The sequence below is a fragment of the Mytilus trossulus genome, chromosome 3, assembly GCF_036588685.1.
Source record: "Mytilus trossulus isolate FHL-02 chromosome 3, PNRI_Mtr1.1.1.hap1, whole genome shotgun sequence".
Lineage (NCBI taxonomy): Eukaryota > Metazoa > Mollusca > Bivalvia > Mytilida > Mytilidae > Mytilus > Mytilus trossulus.
The window spans coordinates 91,964,230-91,988,364 of record NC_086375.1 but is presented as its reverse complement, the minus strand read 5'-3'; the positions used below and the strand labels follow the sequence as shown (position 1 = coordinate 91,988,364).

At 32.8% G+C, this 24,135-nt stretch overlaps 2 protein-coding genes across 2 annotated transcripts; one reads left to right on the top strand and one right to left on the bottom strand.

The window, feature by feature from the left end:
* The first annotated feature begins 555 nt into the window (after positions 1 to 555).
* Positions 556 to 12,319, top strand: LOC134712855 (calmodulin-A-like). Its single transcript, XM_063574822.1, has 5 exons — positions 556 to 678; positions 3,869 to 3,895; positions 8,987 to 9,130; positions 10,426 to 10,668; positions 12,159 to 12,319. The coding sequence occupies exons 1-5, from the start codon at positions 672 to 674 to the stop codon at positions 12,191 to 12,193; spliced, it is 456 nt and encodes a 151-aa protein (XP_063430892.1). The 5' UTR covers positions 556 to 671; the 3' UTR covers positions 12,194 to 12,319.
* Positions 12,320 to 18,554: 6,235 nt separating this feature from the next.
* Positions 18,555 to 23,844, bottom strand: LOC134711148 (uncharacterized). Its single transcript, XM_063571590.1, has 4 exons — positions 23,592 to 23,844; positions 20,200 to 20,268; positions 19,101 to 19,529; positions 18,555 to 18,559 (listed from the first exon to the last, which is right to left on the bottom strand). The coding sequence occupies exons 1-4, from the start codon at positions 23,818 to 23,820 to the stop codon at positions 18,555 to 18,557; spliced, it is 732 nt and encodes a 243-aa protein (XP_063427660.1). The 5' UTR covers positions 23,821 to 23,844.
* Positions 23,845 to 24,135: the final 291 nt, after the last annotated feature.

Sequence of the window (24,135 nt, the reverse complement as noted above, 5' to 3'; positions counted from 1 at the left end):
AAATAAGTATGATATGTTATTGAAAGGTATTTACTATCAGGCAATGTGGCCACTCACTAAATATTTATAAATATCTTATCAAAAAGCATGTTTCATCAAGCTATGTGGCCACTTATTTTTCATACGTTTTCTGTTTGGAAAAGTATAATTCCATAAGTCTGGCTTTGGTTATTTTATATATTATTTATATTTCTATATAAGCTTATCATTTGAACATCCAAGTGTGACCCATTCTTCCATTTAATAGTTTGAATACACAGTAAGTAATTACGTCAATCGCCATTGTTGTCGTTTTATAGACATGCAAAGTGAAAAAATCAAACAAAACTACCCCATTCAGAGTATGTCAACTACTAAGTGAAACGTGAAACCTTTAAATTTTCACGCCTAATTTGTTCACTTAGAAAATATTTTTTAATAAATCAAATACAAACCAAATAAATTTTATTGAGTATGGATTGAATTTTAATTCAAAATTTCAGTTCAGTATGCATTAGATGTATTATGTCCATTTAAATTAAATTTTTAAAGTGTTAAATTTCAGCACTGAACAGAAAGCGTACTAGTATGTATACTACAACTTATATTAATTATCCTTGTGACATGCGTGAAAACGGAAACAGTCAACCCACTTTTTTCAGGCGGGATCTTGTGACAGTTGTAGTCTCACAATGGCAAGTATTATGATTTTGTATTAATCCAGTTTTCCATTCTTGATTCATTTCACATTGATTTAGAAGGAATATGTTTTTGTTTCAGAAATTTAAAAAAAAAAATGAAATAGGTTCATTTGCAAGAAGAATAACATTCTACTTTGAAATCCAAATATATTTTTCTAAAAATGTAAGAACTTTGGTCAAAAGGAAGTAATATCACTAAGAGTACACATATGTGTTGTAGGACCTAAGTCCCTCTGAAATTTGAAACTGGTTATCTGTTGTAATGTTGTTTTACTGTTGCAAATTAGATGTTTGAAAGTTTTACATCGGATCCCATAAGATTTTTGAAAACGAGATTAATCTATCATTCATGTTTTGGCCATGGTTGTTTAACTATAAGGTACACCCCGCACAGAAGCCAGTGCTCTGGAAGTGGCATATTTAAGATGGTACTTTTTGTCACTTAATAAATACCTATTGTGTACTGTTACGCCACGGTTAAAAGCTAGGAATGGGTTGACGTCTTCAAACTAGTTTAACACTGCCACTTTTTAAAAATGTAGTCCAAAGTCAGGACTTGTAATTCATTGGTTTTTATTTATGTCTGTATATCTTATTTGTTCTTCGTTCATTAGTTTATAACATGAATCAGGCCGTTAGTTTTCTCGTTTGAAAGTCACCCAAAGACTTTTAAAGCTAACTATGCAGTATGTATTTTACTCATTGTTGAAAGACGTACGGAAAGCAAAGATGATAAGCTTGTGTCGTTTGATCTATTGTGGAAAGTTGTTACAAGTGTCTGCGCAGAAAGTTGACGAACCAGGGGTATGTCAAAGAACGTCTCGTACTTTTTCTAAAAATAATGTTAATCGGAAGATACCAAGATCCTGTTCACAAATAATACACGATGGTCTTGAAGTATAGATTATGTGTACTGATGTTGTTTATTATCTTAAAAGTGTGTTATATTATTCTTTTATTTGTCTTTTTGAATATCTTTTACTGTTTAGTCTATTTCTGTAAAATTTTGTATCCTTGTGACTTTTATTTTTTCTAATGTGCTAATATGTTTTGTCTATATGCCTTTTTGCGTTTATTTGTTATATATTTGTTGGTTTATATAGTGATTAAGATTATAAAACAATGTTGACGGCTGACCCCCAATTTTTAACATGTTTATCTTTTGTTTTTGTTTTGTTCACACATTGTTGTCAATATAATGGAATTGTATGCGGCTGTCATACAAGTGAGAGGTTCAGCTAGCTTTAAAACCAGGAATAATCGATCATTTTCTACCTAAGAAAATGACTGTTCTAAGTCATGAACATGACAGTAGTTATCCATGCGTTTGATATGTTTTTTTATTTTTCCATTTAATTAGGGACTTCCCGTGTTGAATATTCCTCAGAGTTCTTTTTTGTTTCATTGGCAATCATACCACATCTTTTTATTTTTATATTTACGACAAACTCAGACAAAATTGACTAATACACTTTAATTTGTTATACATTATGGCTTTTCAATCTTCAGTCTCAAGGGAACGTGATAAATGCCACTTCAGAAGCATATGTGTATGGACTGAAATTAGGGCTGATATGCATATTACCAATTAATGACAGATATCCAATCGTAGTTCTAATATATCGTCGGACATGAACAACATTCACTGATATGAACAAATCTTAACATAATTAGTTTTATGCATATCAACCAAAGGCATAGCATTTTGTTTTTACACACAAAATACCAGTGTTATATATAATAACGAAACACACCACCATCAGAGAGCAAACTATACTTATGTAACAGCTACACCGACATACACTGAAATACACTTTTTCATACCAAATGAGACTAACTAGTAAAACAAATATAGTCTCACTACAAGGAAAATACTATACATAAGATGTATGCAGTTACTAGTCACATTAGTTTTCATCAATGTTTTTGAATAATAGTAAGATTATTACGAGATATATACGTGTACAAAAGGGTTTGAAAATTTAAAGTTTTAACAAAATTATAAAAGTTAATGGTAGCACGAAAAGAACACATAAAATCGTAAAACGCCCTTATGGACTGGACGAACTAATACGTTATATAAATGTTGAAAGATTTAATGGAGAAGTATAACATAAGTGTATGTACTATTTAATAAAAGTCTTTAAATGTTTATACCATACTTTACTATTAGATTTAACTTTCTTCTGAATATAGACTCAATAACACGGGCATTTAAAATATATATGAACGCTATTTCTCAATTTACATAGTCACTAAGGCGATATTCATGGTTTATCTCGCTCAAGCATGAGAGGGGATACAACGTTGATGCATCTTGGTATCCTAAGAAAATTTGAAAGTCGTAAATATGCAACAAGTGACAAAGTGCTTCCAGTAAACAATTTGTCGATATTTTTTCCGTATGCAGTGAACTCATTTTGTTATTTGATTTTGCCATGTGATTATGGACTTTCCTAATTGATTTTCCTCTGAGTTCAGTATTTTTGTGATTTTACTTTTGACCTTTCTCGTAAAATTCCGGGATCGCAATACACATGGATCTGACATTGAAATAAACAATTATCACATAGCACCGCATTATTATTATTATACACTTTTCAATATCCATGCTTTTTTGTTGATTGTTTATTTTATAAGGTGATAATCGACAAACTACGGATTTAAACCCAGACAATTAATTAGCTGCTATATTTTCACATCATACCAAGAGAAATTATATTTGGACGATTCTACGATAATGATGCGTAAAAAATGATAAAATCGTGCACAGAAGACTAAGTTTTGGATATATACTTGCATTGATTCAAAAATAATATATACATTATTTTTCACCAGTCACTCGTTTCATTTAGATATAGGAAGATATGGTATGAGTGCATATGACTTTAAATATGAGCTTTAATAGAAAAAATAATCTTTCAATGATAATGTATTGAAAGACAAATAATTTATTACTAACTGATTTATAAATATATACTTGAATATAACCTGGTCTGTTTGTTCTAATATACAGGGATCTCCACTGACATAGTTGTGAAGAAATCTGTTAACATCATGTGCAATATTGTTATCGAATACAAAAAAAAATACCGAAATTGCTAATTGTTCTTTTTTATCTAACATTATATAAGTACACCTAATTTTGTTGTATAGAATTTATATCATTTAGTTCAATTTACAGGCAGACAATTTAACAGAGGAACAAATAGGAGGTATGTTTACTTTCTACATTTGAAAATGCCTGTACCAAGTCAGGAATATGCCAATTCTTGTCCATTCGTTTTTTATGTGTTTTGTTATTTGATTTTACTATGTGATTATGGACTTTCCGATTAGATTTTCCTCTAATTTTTGTGTGATTTTACTTTTTAGACTGTCATACACGTTAGAGGTTAGGCTAGCTATAATACCAAGTATAATCCACCGTTTTCTACATAAGAAAATGTCTGTACAAAGTCAGAGATATGACAGTTGTTATGCATTCGTTTTATGTATTTGAGCTTTTGAGTTTTCAATTTGACTACGGACTTTCCGTTTTGAATTTTCCTCGGAGTTGGATATTTTTGTTATTTTACAATTAATAGATATAGGAAGATGTGGTGTGAGTGCCAATGAGACAACTCTCCATCCAAATAACAATTTAAAAATTAAACCATTATAGGTTAAAGTACGGCCTTCAACACGGAGCCTTGGCTCACACCGAACAACAAGCTATAAAGGGCCCCAAAATTACTAGTGTAAACCCATTCAAACGGGAAAACCAACGGTCTAATCTATATAAACAAAACGAGAAACGAGAAACACATATATATTACATAAACAAACGACAACTACTGTACATCAGATTCCTGACTTAGGACAGGTGCAAACATTTGCAGCGGGATTAAACGTTTTAATGGGACCAAACCTTCTCCCTTTTTCTGAAACATAGCATAACATCACAACATATAAAAACATACGATAAAATATCAATTGGCAGACTTAACTCAATCAAAAAACGTATGATTACACAATGAACAAAAAAATTTGATCTGCGATATCTGAATACAAATGTATTAAGAATGAATACAATTTTTGAAAAATAAAAGCTGTTTATTTCAATATTTGAGGATATATAGTGATAAATAGCGAACGTTTTTGTGATTTTAGATATAAAAAAATAGCAAAGAAAATGGTATCGGGAAATCCAATATCCACATATAATGAAATTGATTACCCTATATCAAACTTTAAAATTGACCAAGTGAGTGTTGTTTTGCAACAAAAATGATTGATGTAAGTCAAAATGGCGAAAATTCTTGTCTACAGTTTTATTTAGTTAAATAGCCTAATTTCAAAATCTAAAACTTATTTCTAACTCGGTGACGATTTTTGTCAACATTTTCTGTGAAATATTCAAACACCAATAACCAACAACACATTATTTCTCATTTTCCGTCTTCGCAGAAATTCTGAATCGAATGTAGTTGCTTTGCAAATGATTGTTTTCCATTTCAAAATTTTATTCATAATCAACATCCTGAACTTCAATTTATTCACAATCACTGCCGATTATACAGGGTGAAGGAATATAAGCTTTGAATAAACTCCTTAGATACCAGGACTAATTTAAGTATACGCCAGACGCGCGTTTCGTCTACAAAAGACTCATCAGTGACGCTCGAATCAAAAAAGTTAAAAAGGCCAAATAAATGCACTGTTGGGCTGTCAATAGGCAATGTATATGGCCGGCGTATATATAAAATTTAGTCCTGGTATCTATGATGAGTTTATTTACAACCAATGGGTCGATGCCACTGCTGGTGGAGATTTATTTCCCTGAGGGCATCACAAGACCAGTAGTCAGCACTTTTTGAGCTGACATGAATTATCATTGATATTGTTATATTTATAAATTAGCTGTTTTCAAAATTTTGATTTTTTTGAAATTCTAAGGCTTTTCTACCTGAGGCATAGATTACCTTAGCTGGTTTTAACAACGCTTTAGGAAATTTGGATCTTTATGCTCTTCAACTTCACAGACAAGTCTTTTGTAGACGAAATGCGCGTCTGGCGTATAAATAAAAGGAGCAGGTTCAGTAAAACCCCAAAATATACCAGGTTTAGAAAATTGTGAAAATGTAATTTGTCCCTTTGGTATCTTTCGTCCCTCTTTTATAAGCTTTATTTAGGAAAGCAAAATGCTTCTGCTACATAAATATGAGCTGTTTTTGAAAATAGAATGCACAAACATCGCGTTCTAGCATCATTAAGTCATTCTAAATTACTGAAATCTTCAAAATTTTAGCCTTTTGGTTAATTTACGACGGTTGCCGTCTAAAACGAAAGTGGCCGCATTCGTGTTCATTCATAATATTGAAATGTAAGTTGTATTTGATGATAATACAAAACATATATAAAGGTTGAGGATGAACACGAATGCGACCACTTTCATATTTGACAAAAACATCTAAAAAGTGACGTTTTTCGGCATATTTGATAGTTTTTTTCATATTTGAGCTTGAACCAGCGTTTTTAATGACTAAATCAGTTAAAATCTTTCACATTAACTAAGCGAATCAATTGAAATAGACATTTAAGTGTTTAAAAATTGTCCAAAAACTTTCGTTTGATGAACCTGAAATTTGAGGTCAAAATCGGACCTTTCCGGACCTACTCCTTTAGTCCTTGTATCTATGATGAATTCATTTGCATTTGTTTAACAACGCATAACGATCGCGTACAGACTAAATACATTCATAGTTAAACTTATTCTTTTTTTAATTCGTTGTGCCAGGAACAGCACCGGGATCTGTTTGTTTTATTGTTAAGTGATTGGTTCATGTATATCCTAGTTACTAGAGTGTCATATTCATTATTGATTTGAAGACTGTTTTGCACTAGACCGATACGCGGAGTGCAGATTTGTTTTAAATGTCCAAACTTCAAGGTAACAGTCTACCATATTAACCCACATGATTTTACACGAGCTCGAGCCGGCTAGAGTATATATATTTTTCTCTTAAGATAGTTTAGTGAAGAAGGAGAACAATACATGTAATGTGTAAATGGATTTATTTTATCAAATTGGTGCCGATCCCATGACCATAGAGACAATGTTGTATGCTAGTAATACATGTCAAGTATATTTGCCAATCATATGGTGTAAATGCATGCCTTAAAACAATATTTAATAAAAGCTTTGTTCTAAATATAATTTGCTCTTAGGAATTTTTCCTGAAACAGTTCTGTAGAAGTATACCTTTATAAGTGTCAATCACTTATACGTATATGTACTGAAGTAACAAACAAAATAAGTCTGTTTATTTGTTGATGCATGTACTTGGATATGGTTTTAGAATTTCTATTCACTTTTAAATACAAGGACGTATAACTAGATATGACATGTTGTAATGATTATTAAACAAGTTAAACCTTGGTAGAAATACATATCTCGATATTGTCGATTGACTTGTATTGTGCATGATCAACATGCCTTAATTTATTATTTCGTTGAGACTTATTTTCGGGTGTCACTTCAATACCATGATTTAATTTATATATAATATATTTATAACTGAACCTACTGATACATTCTGAATAAACTCATCATAGATACCAGGACTTAATTTTGTATATACGCCAGACGCGCGTTTCGTCTATAAAAGACTCATCGGTGATTGATACTTTAATCTTGGAGAATAATATTTATTTAAAAGTTGGAACTGGCTTTGTGTGCTTGCATCAGCAAACATGTTTAACCCGCCACATTCTATATGTAACCGTCCAAAGACCAAGTCAAGAGCCTGTAAATCAGTAATTTTCTTTTGTTTGTTTATATAACATATGTGTTCGTTCCTTGGTTGTACATTGATAAGGCCGTTAGTTTTCTCGTATAATTTGTTTTGTCTTTTTGGAGCATTTAATAGCGAACGTTCTCTTCAATCGGTAATTTTAGTGTGTTGTGTTAATGGTTGAGGGTTTTGTTTTTTGTTTAAATAACTTATACCAATCTGTTTAGTTAAGCCATTTGAAATATTTGTTAGTTTATACTTATGTCATGTTGTATCACCACTGTCTATGGTTTGGGAGGATGGTAGATAGGTCTTGTACAAATGTGGTTATTATACATGTGCCTGTCCAAAGTTTTTCGTTTGATTTTTTTTTTTTGTCGACGCAATTAATACGTACTATTTAGTATGGCGTTTCCTTATTATTGAAAGACGGGCGGTGATCTATGGCTGCTGTCATCCCAGTCTGTTGATCTTTAGTATATATTTGTATCCTCTGCAATCATATGTGTGCTTATATTCAACATAGTTCAATACAATCAACAAACAGTTTGATAATTCATTAGCTCCATAACTAAAGTTTAAAAAAAACTAAATATGGACTTCTTTTTTCATAACTAAGAGTAAATAGAAATTAAAAAGATTTAATGAAGTTGAATCGAAAATAGATATAAAGGCACTTATCACAAAAGAAAAGATAAACGAAATTTGTTCAACATTTAAAGTTACTGTCAATAGAAGGGGTTATAAATTTACCAATTAATATAAAGTACGTAAAACATGAGTAAACAGATCTTTTTTACGAAGGGGTTATTAATGACAAATACTATTAAAACAATTACCCTTGAGGAAACATCTGTGATAAAAAAAAAAACGAATATTCTCATTTTTCTTGAAAATTTAAGCGATAGTTGTGCAGTTTTTTGTTTATTTTCTTTTACATGCATCAACTTGATGAGCGTATAATATATTTTCAAACATAGTTTTTGTACATCTTTGACTGCACATCCAGAAATTTAGTGACGCCATAAATATCCATAACGATACGTGTCCAATTTAGTGTCATTGTTTCGCTCAATTCTGTCTCAAAATAATAAAAAGCAGTTTATATTGAATTTAGTGAACTTTCATTGAACGTTTGTTTACATTCTTTCATCTCGGGTTTACTCCTCTCACTTGCGCTGTGTGGTGGCCGAAGTTATGACGAGAGGTCGTTGCATATGGGAACGGCCTATAAATGAACGGGTAGACAAAAAATCAATTACAGTAATTTGTGAGATTTTGATTGTATGAAGTATTTTCTCTCACAAGAAAGTTCACGTACACTTGTTTTAAAGTACTCATTCACGTATATAAGACATGTCCATATTTTGTTTTTTAATTGAAGTTTCATATGACTTTAATCTATTTTTAGTACTAGATCAAATATCCTTAAGATTTCCACCTAATCAGGTCGAATCTTTTTGGTGTAAAGAAACATGTTATTAATACTTAATTTCCTTTGAAATAAATTAAACCTATTTTTATCGTTAGAATTCAAGGAAGCCTTCAGTTTATTTGACAAGGACGGTGATGGTACGATAACAACAAAGGAACTAGGAACAGTTATGAGGTCCTTAGGACAGAATCCAACAGATGCTGAACTACAAGATATGATAAATGAAGTGGATGCTGATGGTATTGATATGTAATCATTTCATCAATGGTTTTTTTTTCATATCCGTAACTTTCTTTATTAATTTTAGTTTTGTCCGTTTAAAAAAAGTTTTGTGAAGACAAATTTCGATTTTTTTATAACCAATAAGAGCTTTGTACATGATTTGATATTTAGCTCCTTAAATAAAAGTCTCTTGAGAAGAATCAAGTCAGATTAGCATTACCCGACTTACTAATAATCTAATTTCAGATCAAGGTTCTAATTGTCCTTGGACCTTAATTTTTCACAGTTTTGGTAACCTAATATTGAACGACAAATCTTTAACGATTTATGGAAAATGAAATAAAGCATTCTTTGCCAGACCCTTTTTCATTATAAAATAATATAATATTCATTATTCATTATAACAAAAACATTTATTGTTTTAATTAGTACAAAAAATAAACGTTATTTTTGGTCTTTTGTTCTTTGAATAGGCAGAGGTTATAAATGCACAAAGAAGTTTGTTCAACGCGAACAAGTGAAAATATGGTGTGTTAAAAAATATCATGGCTTCAATACACATATACCTACATTGCACAATACTATTGTATAGATATAGGAAGATGTGGTGTGAGTACCAATGAGACAACTCTCCATCCAAATAACAATTTGAAAAGTAAACCTTTATAGGTTTCAAAGAAATGACAACATATTAAGATTTGATCGTATTGAAATAAACTTAGTCAAGAGTGTTTTTTTACTGTTACATTAACACACTGTTGATATTATATTATAATAGCAAAGTATGCCAAACTATCACTAGTGTTAGTGAAAATTCCTATATGACAAAGATTAAAGTTTGGCGATACTAGAACACTAGTAGAAGGACACGGTCGCATCATCACCAGAAAGTGGTTTTGTGTTACTCATCATGTGTTTAAATAAGGTGTTGAATTTGACTAAGCGTATTGTAATAGCCGAAATGAAATTGAGAGTATATCCTACATACTGGGACTCGGTTTTGATATATGGATGATATATATTTGTGGATATTTGAATAAACAAACGACAGTTCTGAGCAGATTTTTTCTTATATATCAGAGTAAAATTGAAATGAGGTAAACTTTAGACAAAAGAGTCTCATGCTTTACGTAATTAGATATTAAACAGTTTGATACCAGGTATGTATATTCTGTATTAATGGGAGTATTTCAAAGGAAGATATAATAATGCCTTTCGTAAAAATATTCAAATAATTAGTACAGCTTGACGTTAAGCAATCAACAAAAAAACAATTAATCAGTAAGTTATAAACCCTTAATTCATGTTATAGGAAACGGAACAATAGATTTCCCAGAGTTTTTAACAATGATGGCTAAGAAAATGCAGGACACTGATTCAGAGGAAGAAATAAGAGAGGCTTTTAAAGTATTTGACAAAGATGGTAATGGCTCTATAAGTGCCGCTGAACTCCGCCATGTTATGACAAATTTGGGAGAAAAATTGTCCGACGAGGAAGTGGACGAGATGATACGAGAGGCTGATTTAGATGGGGACGGGGAAATCAATTACGAAGGTATTTAACTTTATCCTGATTTAGATGGGGACGGGGAAATCAATTACGAGGGTATTTAACTTTATCCTGATTTAGATGGGAACGGGGAAATCAATAACGAAGGTATTTGACTAATTCATATCAATGTCAATGTGCTTTAAAACCTTATTGCATTATATTTACTGTTTTGTCATATATTACATCACTGGGTCGATTGTGTACCTCTGTCGGTGGACTATTAGTCCCCGATGGTATCAACAGCTCAGTAGTCAGTACTTCTGTACTGATATACTTTGTAACAATATTTTCTAAAATTACGATTCCCTGATTAAAACTAGGCTTCAAAGATCAATTAATGTTTAGTTATAAAAAAATACACAGATTAATACCCTTTCATCTTCTCTACCAATAAATAAAGTAATGCAGTATAAGTGTACAGCTTTTAGTAAGGTAACATAGTTTTCTATAATCATATACAATGTTATGTCGCTTTCTGTCATGTCTGCATTGTTGTTTCATTTTTTTTCCAATCAGCTTAGACACCGAAAACGTCTTGTTCTCAACAAGGTAATAATATGAATGGATTAAACAGTTTTTGTAAGACCGAAGAAAAGTGTTCTCCATTCTTAATTTTGATAAAAGTTAGACTTAATTGAAAATTTTAATCTTGATAACATACCTCTCAGTTTAAAGATTTAAACCCCAAGAATTATATTTATCCGAGAGATGGCCAACGGGATTGTCAGACAAAGCGTTAAAAAATATGCATGAGGCGTACAGTTAAGTGTATATGGCATGTTGATTTTGGTTTTATTTTCTATTTCACAAACCGTCTCAACCCTCATCCAGTATAATGATTATTTGCAGTTTCAGGTTGGGAACTACTAGTAATGTGAATTTAAAAAAATATATATTCTCTATTGAGAGCATTTAGCCAATTAATCGAAGAAATGAAGATGTCTGCAGAAAACCAACGTACAGGGTGTTAGTATTCCAATATTATAATATACCAATGCCTTACTGAAAACTATATATCTGTTTGTAATCTAATATGTCTCTTGTCGATCGATTTACGCAATTGGAACATCGGTAAACTATTGTAATCTTAATTAATATACATATGTATTTACAGAATACTTTTTGCTGAGAAAGTGTCAAATACAAAACGGTAATATACACTGTAATGAGCGGATATGGTGTATCAGTTCTATACGAGCACAATAAAAAACCATGCAAAAGTAAAAACGCTTGCTTGCTGTTTTTTTCTTCTCATATTCACAGTTCAAGACAACCCTTGCAACGATAACAGTGAGGTAGTTGCTATGATTAGTTACGTATCTTATTATTGAAATATTGCCGTTTTCTTCATTGCTAATTAAAGCATGGAGTAAAGTATGGCATATGTATGTCTGTATACTTAATGTGAGTAATTGTAAACTGTAGAATTCAACACAATCGTTAGAAAATTAACAACATATATTGTAATTAATCAATCATTATTTTTTTATCAGAGTTTGTAAAGATGATGTCAGGCAATAAAACATGATATGGTATCAAGAACAGACGAAAAGGCGCTTTGAACTATATTTTATTCAAATGACTAAAGTAAAATTGTTTTGTGAAAATATTGTGTATGGATTTTGGAGACATATTAAATAATAAGGAAAACTGTTTTCATATATGATACACATAATACTAATCAAAGTTATCAGGCTTATAATTTGATACGTCAGACACGCGTATCGTCGACATAAGACATATCAGTGACACTCAGATAAAAAAAAACATTTCCAAACATTTGTGCCAAATCTGGCTTAGGTAATCTCTACCTGAAATAAGAGAAACCTTAGCATTTCGAATAATTAATACTTTAGCAGTTAATTTACATAAATGAACATAGTGGCCCCGTCGGGGACGAAACGACCACCATTATTTTCATCGCCCCAGTGGTGTAAATAGATATCAAAGGTACCAGGCTTTAATTTAATACTCCAGACATAAGTCATATTACTTAATTTCTTGAATATAAGATTTCGTATTTGAAACATTACAGTTTTCTGATATATGAAGTAAAAAGTAACTTCGTATTAAAATTTAAATTAATATCTTATAACCTGGTGTTTATAAGTTATCAATGAAAGTCATCTTCGAATTCTTTCTGTAACAACTAGTAACAAGAAGTGAGGTTTTCTCAAAATACAAATTTAGAACCAATCGTCTATCTAAAGCACACAGAAATGTATCACATAGCAGAAAAACATTACCCATTAATATATTCTTATGCTGAAAGCTAGAAAAACAATGTGTATTTGACATCTTTATTATATATCAATTACACGGGATCATTCATTATATTTACATAACTGTTTAGTTTTAAATTACTATATATTACTATTATGTACCTTAATCATATCATACCTCTTCTATATCGTACCCACACTTACAATTACAATTTCGTACCCAACATTTGTTTTTTCCGTTCTCATGATATAAAAACATTCCATTCCATGCATATACCATTTCTTAAAAGATTCAATACCTGTATAAGTAAACTATTTCGCAACATATATTTCTTAGATGTAAAAGTTCTACCAATATCGGGGGAAAAAAAAGAAGCATCCTTCATACTGCTTCATTGTAAGTTTTTTTTTATTGTTTGTTTACGATAAATTGATACTGATTCATTCAAAATGATACATAAATAAAGCCAACAGTAGAATACCGCTGTTCGAAATTCATAAATCGATTGAGAAAAAAAACAAATCCGGGTTACAAACTAAAACTGAGGAAAACGCATCAAATATAAGAGAAGAACAGGGACACAACAGAAACACAAAATTAAAATGTAAAACACACAGAAATGGACTATAGTATAACATTGGCCATTTTCCTGACTAGGTACAGGACATAAAACAATGTTGCTTTTTTCCACGTCAGATAAAGAGGGAAAATATCTTTTAAAACATTTTGTGATGATTTTAATTATATATACATGAACATAATAAAATGCATCATAGATCAGGTAGTCACTAAGACTAATTTTTTGTAAGATCTATTCTGAATTATATTTTCAATTTTTTTAAAGTATGAAGTTAATTTTCCTACATAAGAATTATATGCAAATGTTTTATAGTTATCAAAAATGAAAACAAAACGTTATAAATTGCATGTCAACGAAGTACTTTTCTAAATTTATCTTCATCTGGAATCGCAAAGCCGAAAATTTGAAAGCCAAGGATGTACAAGAGCTGAAACAGATAGAAGAGCTTTATTACAAAAATGATGTAGGAAATGGTCAAGGCACAAAGTAGAGGTCGGAAATTGTTGATGTACGAAATGGAGGTAGGAAATGGTTAAAGTACGAAATGGAGGTAGGAAATGGTTAAGGTTCAATATGGAGGTAGGAAATGGTTAAGGTTCCATATGGAGGTAGGAAATGATTAAAGTACGAAATGAAGGTAGGAAATGGTTAAGGTACAAAATGGAGGTAGGAAATGATTAAAGTACGAAATAGAGGTAGGAAATTGTTAAGGTACGAAATAGAGGTAGGAAATTATTAAGGTACGAAATGGAGGTAGGAAATGGTTAAGGTACAATATGGAGGTAGGAAATGGTTAAGGTTCAATATGGAGGTAGGAAATGGTTAAGGTACGAAATGGAGGTAGGAAATTGTTAAGGTACGAAATAGAGGTAGGAAATTATTAAGGTACGAAATAGAGGTAGGAAATAGTTAAGGTACGAAATAGATGTAGGAAATTGTTAAGGTACGAAATAGAGGTAGGAAATTATTAAGGTACGAAATGGAGGTAGGGAATGGTTCATGTACGAAATGGAGGTATGAAATGGTTCAGGTACGAAATGGAGGTATAAAATGGGTTAAGTACGAAATGGAGGTATGAAATGGTTTAGGTACGACATGGAGGTATGAATTGGTTTGAGGTACAAACTGGAGGTAGGAGATGGTTCTGTTGAGAGTATAGCGGGAACGTATCGTTCCAACTATTGTACATGTCTATTGTCGACGTCGTATTGTCAGTGACGTCGCCTTGGGCGAAATTTCGTACTTTTATATTAGATGTTATGGCTGTTATTGTTATATCGTTGCCTAAACTATCATCTATAGGTTCAGGTACGAAATGGAGGAAGGAAATAATGAAGGTACGAAATGATTCAATCTCATTGATGTATTTGACATTACAAAAAAGAAATTCATACCAGCGGCACGTCTGTGTATACCGGAATAAAGAAACAGACGCGACCCTTTCAAATCATGAAGCTAGTATTTAATTGTTTTGTTAGATTTTTTTTAGTCGAGTCTCTTTTAACCAAATAACCATGAATGCCTGTCAGTGATTACTTCAATACTTAAAGAGGTTGTGTTCAACAGTGTCGTATTATTTCGATTGCTTAAAAACTGTGCCTAGTGTAGAGTAAAGCTAGGGATTCAATGATCTATGTCTTTCTCGTAATTAAACTCATACCTCAAGACTCAGTTTTTTGTTTTTTTTTAATTTGTAATAAAAAACGGAAAGTTAGGTGTCCCAGAAAGTGTGTGATACTATATGGCGTGTTTTGAAGACTGTTTTTTGTCCTTTTGTCGTTTTTCTGTTTTTGCTCTGTCGTTGTCATTTTGTTTCCCGCCTCTCTTTATAGTGGAGTGACAAATCACGAAAAATGTGCTTATTTTACGAGTTTAATGAACCGGCATACCTGCAGGCTGAAAATTTTATTTTTGCAAAGCCAATACATTAATCTAACTTTTTTGCCCGGTCGTAGACATTTCGTACGGTGCAATTTTTTTTGAAAGTGAAAAGAAAATGAATTTTCGATTTTAACTTGAAATCATTCCAAAAACATTTTTTAACATGATTTCATTTTTATAATCCACAAACTCTTAATTTTGGATTTTATTAAGAGAGTAAATACACATGTATATTATAAAATGAAAATTTGTTCTATTGAACCTTTTCTTAAACTTTTTAATCTCCTTTGAAAAATGCATACTCTTTTTTTTATTTGAACGGAGAGGTTACAAAACTTGTAATTCATAATTTATCGATATATTACAAAGTTTTTTATGTGAAAAGTAATAAAACTTCATTTTCTAAACTTATGAGACCAACTTCAGCTCATTCGGATGAGTATATCTATATTTTTAGCAATTTATAAACATTGCTATGAAATTCATTGAATTTCCGGATTTTTAATTCCTTATCGATACGACACTATAGATGGTAAGAATACCTTTCACTCAATGTCTAGAGCTGTTTTTCAGTATCAAAATGACACATACAACACAAGTATTGGTTCCATTAAGGTTAAACGCGGACCAGAAAGATTTCTGACGTTGGATGATTCTAATACCAAACTTATGGCATGCTTACCTTACGACAAGCCAAAAAGAACGTTATGGCCCCCACGATATGCAGATGCTTATGACAAGATTGTGTCAAGCTTTATTGATTCAAGACTAGATGTTGCTGACATATCTTGGGTATTCATTCGACTACTGTCGAGACGCAGCATTGATCCTATTCCTATTTCCCTAGAAAGTAATGAACAAATTGTCCCATTTTGGACCGGTTTCTACAAAAGATTATCTGAATCAAAATATGAGTAGCCTATGCTCCGGTCATTGACGCCAAACCTAGCGACATGGGAACAGTATATACCACCACGAAACAATGTTTAGATATGTCAAATCGTGCTGGTCAACAATACGCTGTACAAACTTTTGATCAGCAATTATATGCTGTCGCCAAACAGGTGAAATGGTCTTTGCCGGATGTTTTTCACTCCCATATAATAAGACTCGGTGGGTTTCACGGGCTTTCCTGTTTTAAAACAACAGTTGGTAAGTTATGGGCTCTCTGACTTACTTGTAGACTCTGGAATGTATGCTTCAAATACAGTTAATCAAATGCTAGTTGGTAAACAGTTTAATCGTGGTTTTCGGGGATTAACATTGGCCTATGAGGCTCTCATGGTTCTTTTGTTTAAGGCATTCTTTAATTGGTGTAGAGATGAAAACCGTACGAAAACGATTCAACCAAATGTGTGGAAGGTGTTCCTTGACTGTCATAGCTTATTAGCTGTCCCCAGCACACCACAAAGCACTGAAGATATTGAGGAGTTCTTCATTGTTTTTAAAGAACATATTTTACCTTTGTTTGGAGAATTCAGAACACATTATTGTAGTATATCAGCAACCTTTGCTTTTGGTGATATGTTTCTTCGTGCAGTTGAAATATTGTTACAGAATATAAGAGCTGAACGGGATGGTTTGTGGCTTTTACATTTTAAATCAGTATCTGCAATGTTGCCATAATTCTTCATAACTAACCCGACAAACTATGCTAGGTGGATTCCAGCCTACGTTTTGGATATGTTAAATTTACCAGAAACGGTTAAGTCCTCCTTTTTGTCAGGTGAGTTTGCAGTCAGACAAAAGCCTGGAACCTTTAATGACATCTTAAGTGACATGGCCACAGAAAAAGACTCTCATTAAAGATTCCAAAGGTTGTGGCGGCATTGTAGGATTGACAAGAAAAAAAACCAGCATTACTTCGATGGACGCTTACAAGGCATATTCTTGCGCATTTCAGTGCTGAAATGAGAGCAAGATCTGGATTATCGACCGATACAGAAGGTGAGCACAAAGAAAAACAAACCATCAGCAGTGAATCGCGACGAACAAAATGTGTCTGATTTGGTTAGTTATGTGCATCCAAACATGACTGATCCATTTAACATCACCGATCATCCAAAATACTTGATCAATATTTCTACAGGGATGCAAGCCTCAAAAGACGTTCAAGATTCACTTATAAAATCTCTTGAACGTGGTAACCAAACGGTCAAGTCTTTTGTCGAAGGTTGCTTTAATGAAGGTGAAAACCGTGTTTTCTACAGTCCTATTTCGAGGTCTCCACTAAAGACATTTGAGGATATGACTAAGACTTCAAAACTCAAATGTAAAACAGGTGACTTTGTGAAAGCCCATATAAACCCAGATATGATATTTCGTCGCGCTTTAGCCCTGGCTAATGTTCCAGAAGATGTTACAGTAGATAAGATCTTGGCATATCCTATTGGTTCAATACCTTCAGCACTTTTCCACGATGATGGTACCATGCGTAAGTGTTGCAAATCAGATAAAGTTTACCTACTTGAAGAGGAAATCTGCTCTTCCTTCAACCTTCCAAGTTATGACACAGCAAATACAGTTTTGATACGTGATGGTATGGGAATTATTCAATGTATGGACGTCAAAAAATGCAACACATTTGGTGATCTGCTACGAAACTATGTAACAATGCTTCTGACGTGTTTTTTAAATGCTGGAACAGTGGTCGATGTTTTTGATCGCTACGATGTAAAACAGTCAATCAAAGCAGCGGAAAGATTGAGTCGAACCTTGTCATTTGGAGCTCAAAAGGTTTATCAGGTTATTGAAGGAAGAGCAATTCCGGACTGGAAAAAGTTCCTATGCAATTCAGAAAATAATCAGATTACTAGGTGAGTATTGCGAATGGTATTTTGGACAGTCTCCATTAGAGGGAGGTACCGAATTGTTTCTCGCGGGTGTTTTTGAAAACCCAGAAGTTGTCAAGAGATTTTCTTGTGATGGCCTGTCAAATTGTACTGACTTATACAGCACACAAGAAGAAGCAGGTACACGAATGATTCTTCATTCGGTGTATGCAGATGCCAATATTTTTTCGAATGATAGAAAAGGTCGTATTATTATAAAGTCATCTGACACTGATATGTTAGTGCTCTGTGTCCACTTTTTTCCTAAACTTGAAAATACAGAGGAGATGTGGTTCCAAACTGGGTCAGTATCAAATTTAAAAGATGGAAGGCAGTTTCTACCTGTTCACGATATATGTCGCTCACTTGAACCCTCAATCTGTAATTAATTTAAAGAAAATTCAGATCAGCAACAATATTTACATACAAGATAAACATGTTTATGACCTTTAATTGGTATTTTTTTCTTCATATATACATTTTACGATGTATTTCTGATTTATACGTTTATTCAAATTAAAAGAGAGTAAATTATGCTTCTAGTATGGTATATGCCATTTGTCCCTTTTATGACTGACCATTTTTTATTTGTTTTATGGGTTTCATGTATGCATAGCTGTCATGCAATAAGGGAAAGTTTGTTTTTCTATCCGTGCACTATGTATTTTTATTGGAGTACACATAACAATGACGCATTGGAATTAATTGTTTCGATCTCATTCACATACCTTTAGTGAAATATTTGCCTCTGACAATTAATTTTCTTTGAAATCGCCATCTTTTTTAATTTTTTTTATTTATTTTTTTGGATAGTGAATTGTTACAGTTTATTGCTTCATTTAAGTAATAAATTTTGTTTATTAAAGCAAATGTGATATTAATTTTTTGATTGTTCATAACCCCGTGTGAAATAAATGTACTTCTGATGTAAGGTGGACATTTCAAACTACCACACTGGGCTCGCACGCCATACAGTAGATAGCCATTTTTACTTTCTGTTCCTCCATCTAGAAATTCCACTTTTTCATCCACGCAAATGTAATGTTGAGTGTGGGGATGTGACACTAAATTAGCAGACAAATAACCATGATACTCTTCAGTCCAACCAGGAAGGCATTGATTTCTTCCAGGAATCATTAGAACACTTGAGTGAGTATTAGGCTTGCATACAGCGCAGGGAACGTCTTTATCCCCGGTATTAGGACCCCAGAAATGATCCTGGTATTCTGCACCATGAATCTCTGCCATATTGCCTTCACTTTGATGGCTGCCCCAGATGACGTCATGAACCATACATAGAGGATTTGCAGCACCACCTGTCGATGCATAAGATGTGCCTCCAAGCTGACCTACAAAAGAACATTTCAAATTTCACTGATTTCTTATCAGTTTAAAGTTGCCAAGCATATGGTATAGGGTTTTTCCGACTTCAAATTACGGAACTCTTATAGTTTACAAACACACAATTTCATATCAACAAGTATTAGATCCGATATAGAGGATTGCTGCTCACAAGCAAGCTATTAAACAAATAGTTCCAATTGTTTGAATCATCCATTCGTAAATTTATCGGATATGTTCCTTATGTCGTAACTATATTACCCTTCGCTTTTCACGATTGTGACCTACCGAAGTAGACTTTTTACCGGATTTGTATTTACATAGGCAACACGACGGGTGTCACATGTGGAGCAAGATCTGCTTACTCTTTCGGAGCACGTGAGATCACCCAGTGTTTGGTGGGGTTCGTGTTGCTGAGTCTTTAATTTTCTATGTTTTGTCTGCCGTACTTTTATTTGACTGTTTGTGTTTTTATTTTTAGCCATGGCGATGTCAGTTTATTTTCGATCTATGAGTTTAGCTGTCCCTTTGGTATATTTCGTCCCTCTTTTTATATAAGTCATTGGAAATTTATTAATCTTAAACTTATCATAGATACCAAACTAAAGAAATGTTTGCCAGACACGAGATTCGTCTACAAGACTCGTCAGTGACGGTCGAATAAACCTTTAAGGATACCTGAATAAATGAGTGTTGCATTAGTATTACAAGAATGGCTTCCCCATCTGATGTAGGTTGACTTTCCATCTGAAATAAGACAAGAAAGCAGTGTTTATTGATATGTCTATAGTAGTACTCCATGTTTGGATTTTTTCTGGAAACAAACACAGGCAAAATTATCTTTAGTTATGCCTCGATTATATGTCGGAGGGACATATTTAGATATGAATATAACTTTCTGCGATAATGTGTCAGCTTTCACAAGATGAAGACATAATATTCCAATCAGTTTACTTGAGGTTTGGGACTGAAATATCAGACAGTAACTGAACTGTGCGTATTGCTGTGTGTTTGTTTATTTTATATTGGCTAGAGGTATATGGTGAGGGTTTGGATCTGAATAAACAAGTTCACCCCCTCTTCATTTTAAACAGCTGTTCAAATTCAGGAGCCTCTGGCTTTTGTTAGTCTTTATGTTTTTTTTATAATTTTAGTTCATTTGTATGTTTTGGAGTATGCCGTCTATCATCGAACTAGTACACATTTTTTATTAAGATGTTTGCTGAGGCCCACCTCTTTGTTAGCTTTGTATGTTGTTTTTTCATAAATTTAAGTTCATGTAATAATGAGTATGGAAATCGGGAATGTGTCAAACAATTCAAACATAGTGCGGAAAACAGACAAGCAATGGGTTTTCAATACAGCGAGAAAATCCCGCAACCAGAACATGCTCTAGTTGGCTCCTAAACAGGATTTTATTTTTAGATGATACTATCTTATGATCATATGCAAACTTCTGTTGAAGTTTTGTAGAAATCACAGAAATTTAACGAAAGTTATCAATGTTTCAAAACATGAACAAGATTGTAATGTTAACTGGCAGAAACAACTTCATTTATAGGAAAAATACTTAAAAGCAGGGTTCTTTTAACAAAATTTACTTCTGAATTATATCTTATGAGCATAAAACAGCTTCTGTTCAAGTTTGGTAGACATATAGAATAAAGTTATCAAAGTTGCACAACAGATTGAAAATTTGTGGACGCCGCCACTATCAACTACATCGACGACGCCGAAGAAAAAATGTAGAATCGATATGTCTCGCTTTTGCGACAAAAGTCGCAAGCTCGACACAAATCATTCAAGACTAACAAAATTGCGGCGGTGATAAATATAAGGTCTCAAGCTTCCCGCTAAACCTCTAGAAAATATAGAAAAAACAAAAACACAGCAGCACGCACAGTAGAACTCAGTTTAAAAATGATGTCAGAATAAGCAACAAAAGAAACTAAACAAAATAACAAAGATTAAGCACAATTCCGTTTTGGGTATAGAATCATATCATCATAAAATATATGAGAATAACATAGATATGCATATACCATTCCAACAACTGGTTTTAGAATAAATATGTTTATTTCCGATGCACTGACCCTATAAATGAATCGAATATTAATGCCAAAATATGCCGTCTTGAATAATCTTACAACTGTATCGTAACTATATCCCATCTTAATAAGTCTTTATAAATGTTTTGCTAGCTTTTGCGGTGAATGACGACATGTTTGTGCATTGTAAAGAATAGTACCATATGCATTGTGCAATACCTGAATGTATGAGATGTATGCATGTTGATTTATAATTACGCTTCTTGTAACGGTAATGAAATGTAGTAAATTTTTCAATTAGTTTATGTACATGCTTCATGCTTTGAGGTTTAGTGTGACGTCAATTTTAACAATGTCAATGTTAACTATAAAACATTTTTTAAGGCCCATACCGCCCGCATCCCATTGCGGTATTTTCTCGCTGTCATGAGAACCAATTGGTGCCCTTCGTCTGTTTCTTGTCTCGTTGACACATTCCCCTTTTCCATTATTAACTTATTTACAATAGTTGTATCATCAACTATTTACAACCTCGCTTTCCAATGTTCGAATTTCGATACAAGTTCAGTTGATAAATTTCATTTTTCTTGGACGGAGCTACAGCTAGTATCCCTTCTGATTGACCTAAATCCCGACAGACGCGACCTGTCTTCTTTTTTTGGTAATCGTATATTGTTCAAAAAAATATATGATCATATAATTGGTACGAGTACCAACGAAACTTTTACTGATATGCATTCCTTTTATTCACAACTGTTTAAAATGAGATTACCCTAACGAAGAGATCAGACAACATCAATTCGGTCAATACAACTACGATAAAGAATGTGCGAAAAAATGCATATGTTCTATGAAAACTAAACGGAAAAAGAACTAGATTTGTAATTGCTAGCAATAACGGATGGCACCCTTCCCCAATTGCCAGGTGAGCGGCGGCCATTTTGAAAATTCTAAAGTCAAAAAGTGTATCTACAGCTGTCGAGTAACCTTTTTGCAAAGTTTCAAAACGTTTAAAGCATTTTGAAATTTTTGATTTTTTTGCTGTTTCCATGGTAACGGCGGCCATTTTGAAAATTCCAAACTCAAAAGTCAAGTCTACATTAGCTGAGCAACATTTGTTATAAGTTTCAATAAATTTGAAGCATTTTTGCTGTTTCCATGGTAACGGCGGCCATTTTGAATATTCCAAGTCAAACCCCCGCTGCAATTTTTTCCCTCCATAATCATATACAATCATATACCATTTAATGTCTCTAGAATAAATTAAACATTGATGTTCTAGAATGTTCTGTGAAAATTCAAAGTGTTGACCTTTTTGCATTGTTTCCATGGTAACAAAAGCGATTTTTGAAATTCCAACGCCAAATTTCACATCTTCCAATGTTGCTCATCGTTACTGTGAAGTTTCATTAAGTTTGGAACATTTTGAGATTTTTGAATTTTTTGGAGTAGTTTCCATGGCAACATAGTAGTTCCAATGAGTGCCAAAATCATCCAACACCTGTATATAGTGGGCACCTACATTGTATTAAAATATAATGATTCTGAGTTAAATAGTATCCAAAAAGTTCACCAAAACAAAAAACTGGTTTTTTTCACATTTGTTCTGTTTCCATGGAAACGGTAGCCATCTTGAACCATTCCATGCTTACTGCAACTCTGCATTTAGGGGTCCTTACTATAGTAGAGTTCCATCAACATTGGTCCAATGGATTTCGAGAAATCACCTGGACAAAATTTGTTGCAAGAAGAAAAATAATAATAAAAGAAACGTAGAATAACAATATGTCACCACAACTCCGTTGAGGGTGCCATAAATATAGAAATACAAGTGCTGTTCCTTTTTTCTGTGGACACACTGAGTTTCGGCCATTGATGTATGTCCCAGTATATACATATCCTTTCTTATATATCAACGACCTGAACCCCTACGACAAACGAGTGTTGAACTGATGTTTGTAAGAAGGGTACGAAATTAATGTTCTATCAAAACTACATATACGAGTTAAATATCTACTCCACCTGATATCAAAGTTGATTGGTGATTTAACTGAGTTGTCAATTGTTCCACTTTCTGTTTTCCTTCATTAAGCTCTACCATAATGTCCTGTAATTTTGATTCCATTTGGTTAAGTCTGTTCTGGATAACATCTGGGTCATTTAGAAGAAGCCGTTTTTGGTCGTTTATTCCTAACACTACTGTAAATAATCCAGCTGAAATAAGCCATAATTCTACGGTCAACAGTAACATTTTCTACTTGTGAACAGCACTATATGTTACTATCTTTGCATTTAAATGGGTCAGAAAGATAACGAAAATCTGATAAGGATTCAATTGTATTAATAAAATGATATTCTATTTTTCACAGAAAAGTACACAAATGACATCAAAACAACAAATCTCCACGTCCTATACAAAATACATGTATACAATAGTTATCAAAAGTACCAGGATTATAATTTTATACGCCAGACGCGCGTTTCGTCTACATAAGACTCATCAGTGACGCTCAGATCCAAAGTGACACAGAGAAGTGTATAATTAGTTATTAAAGGTATAAAGTAA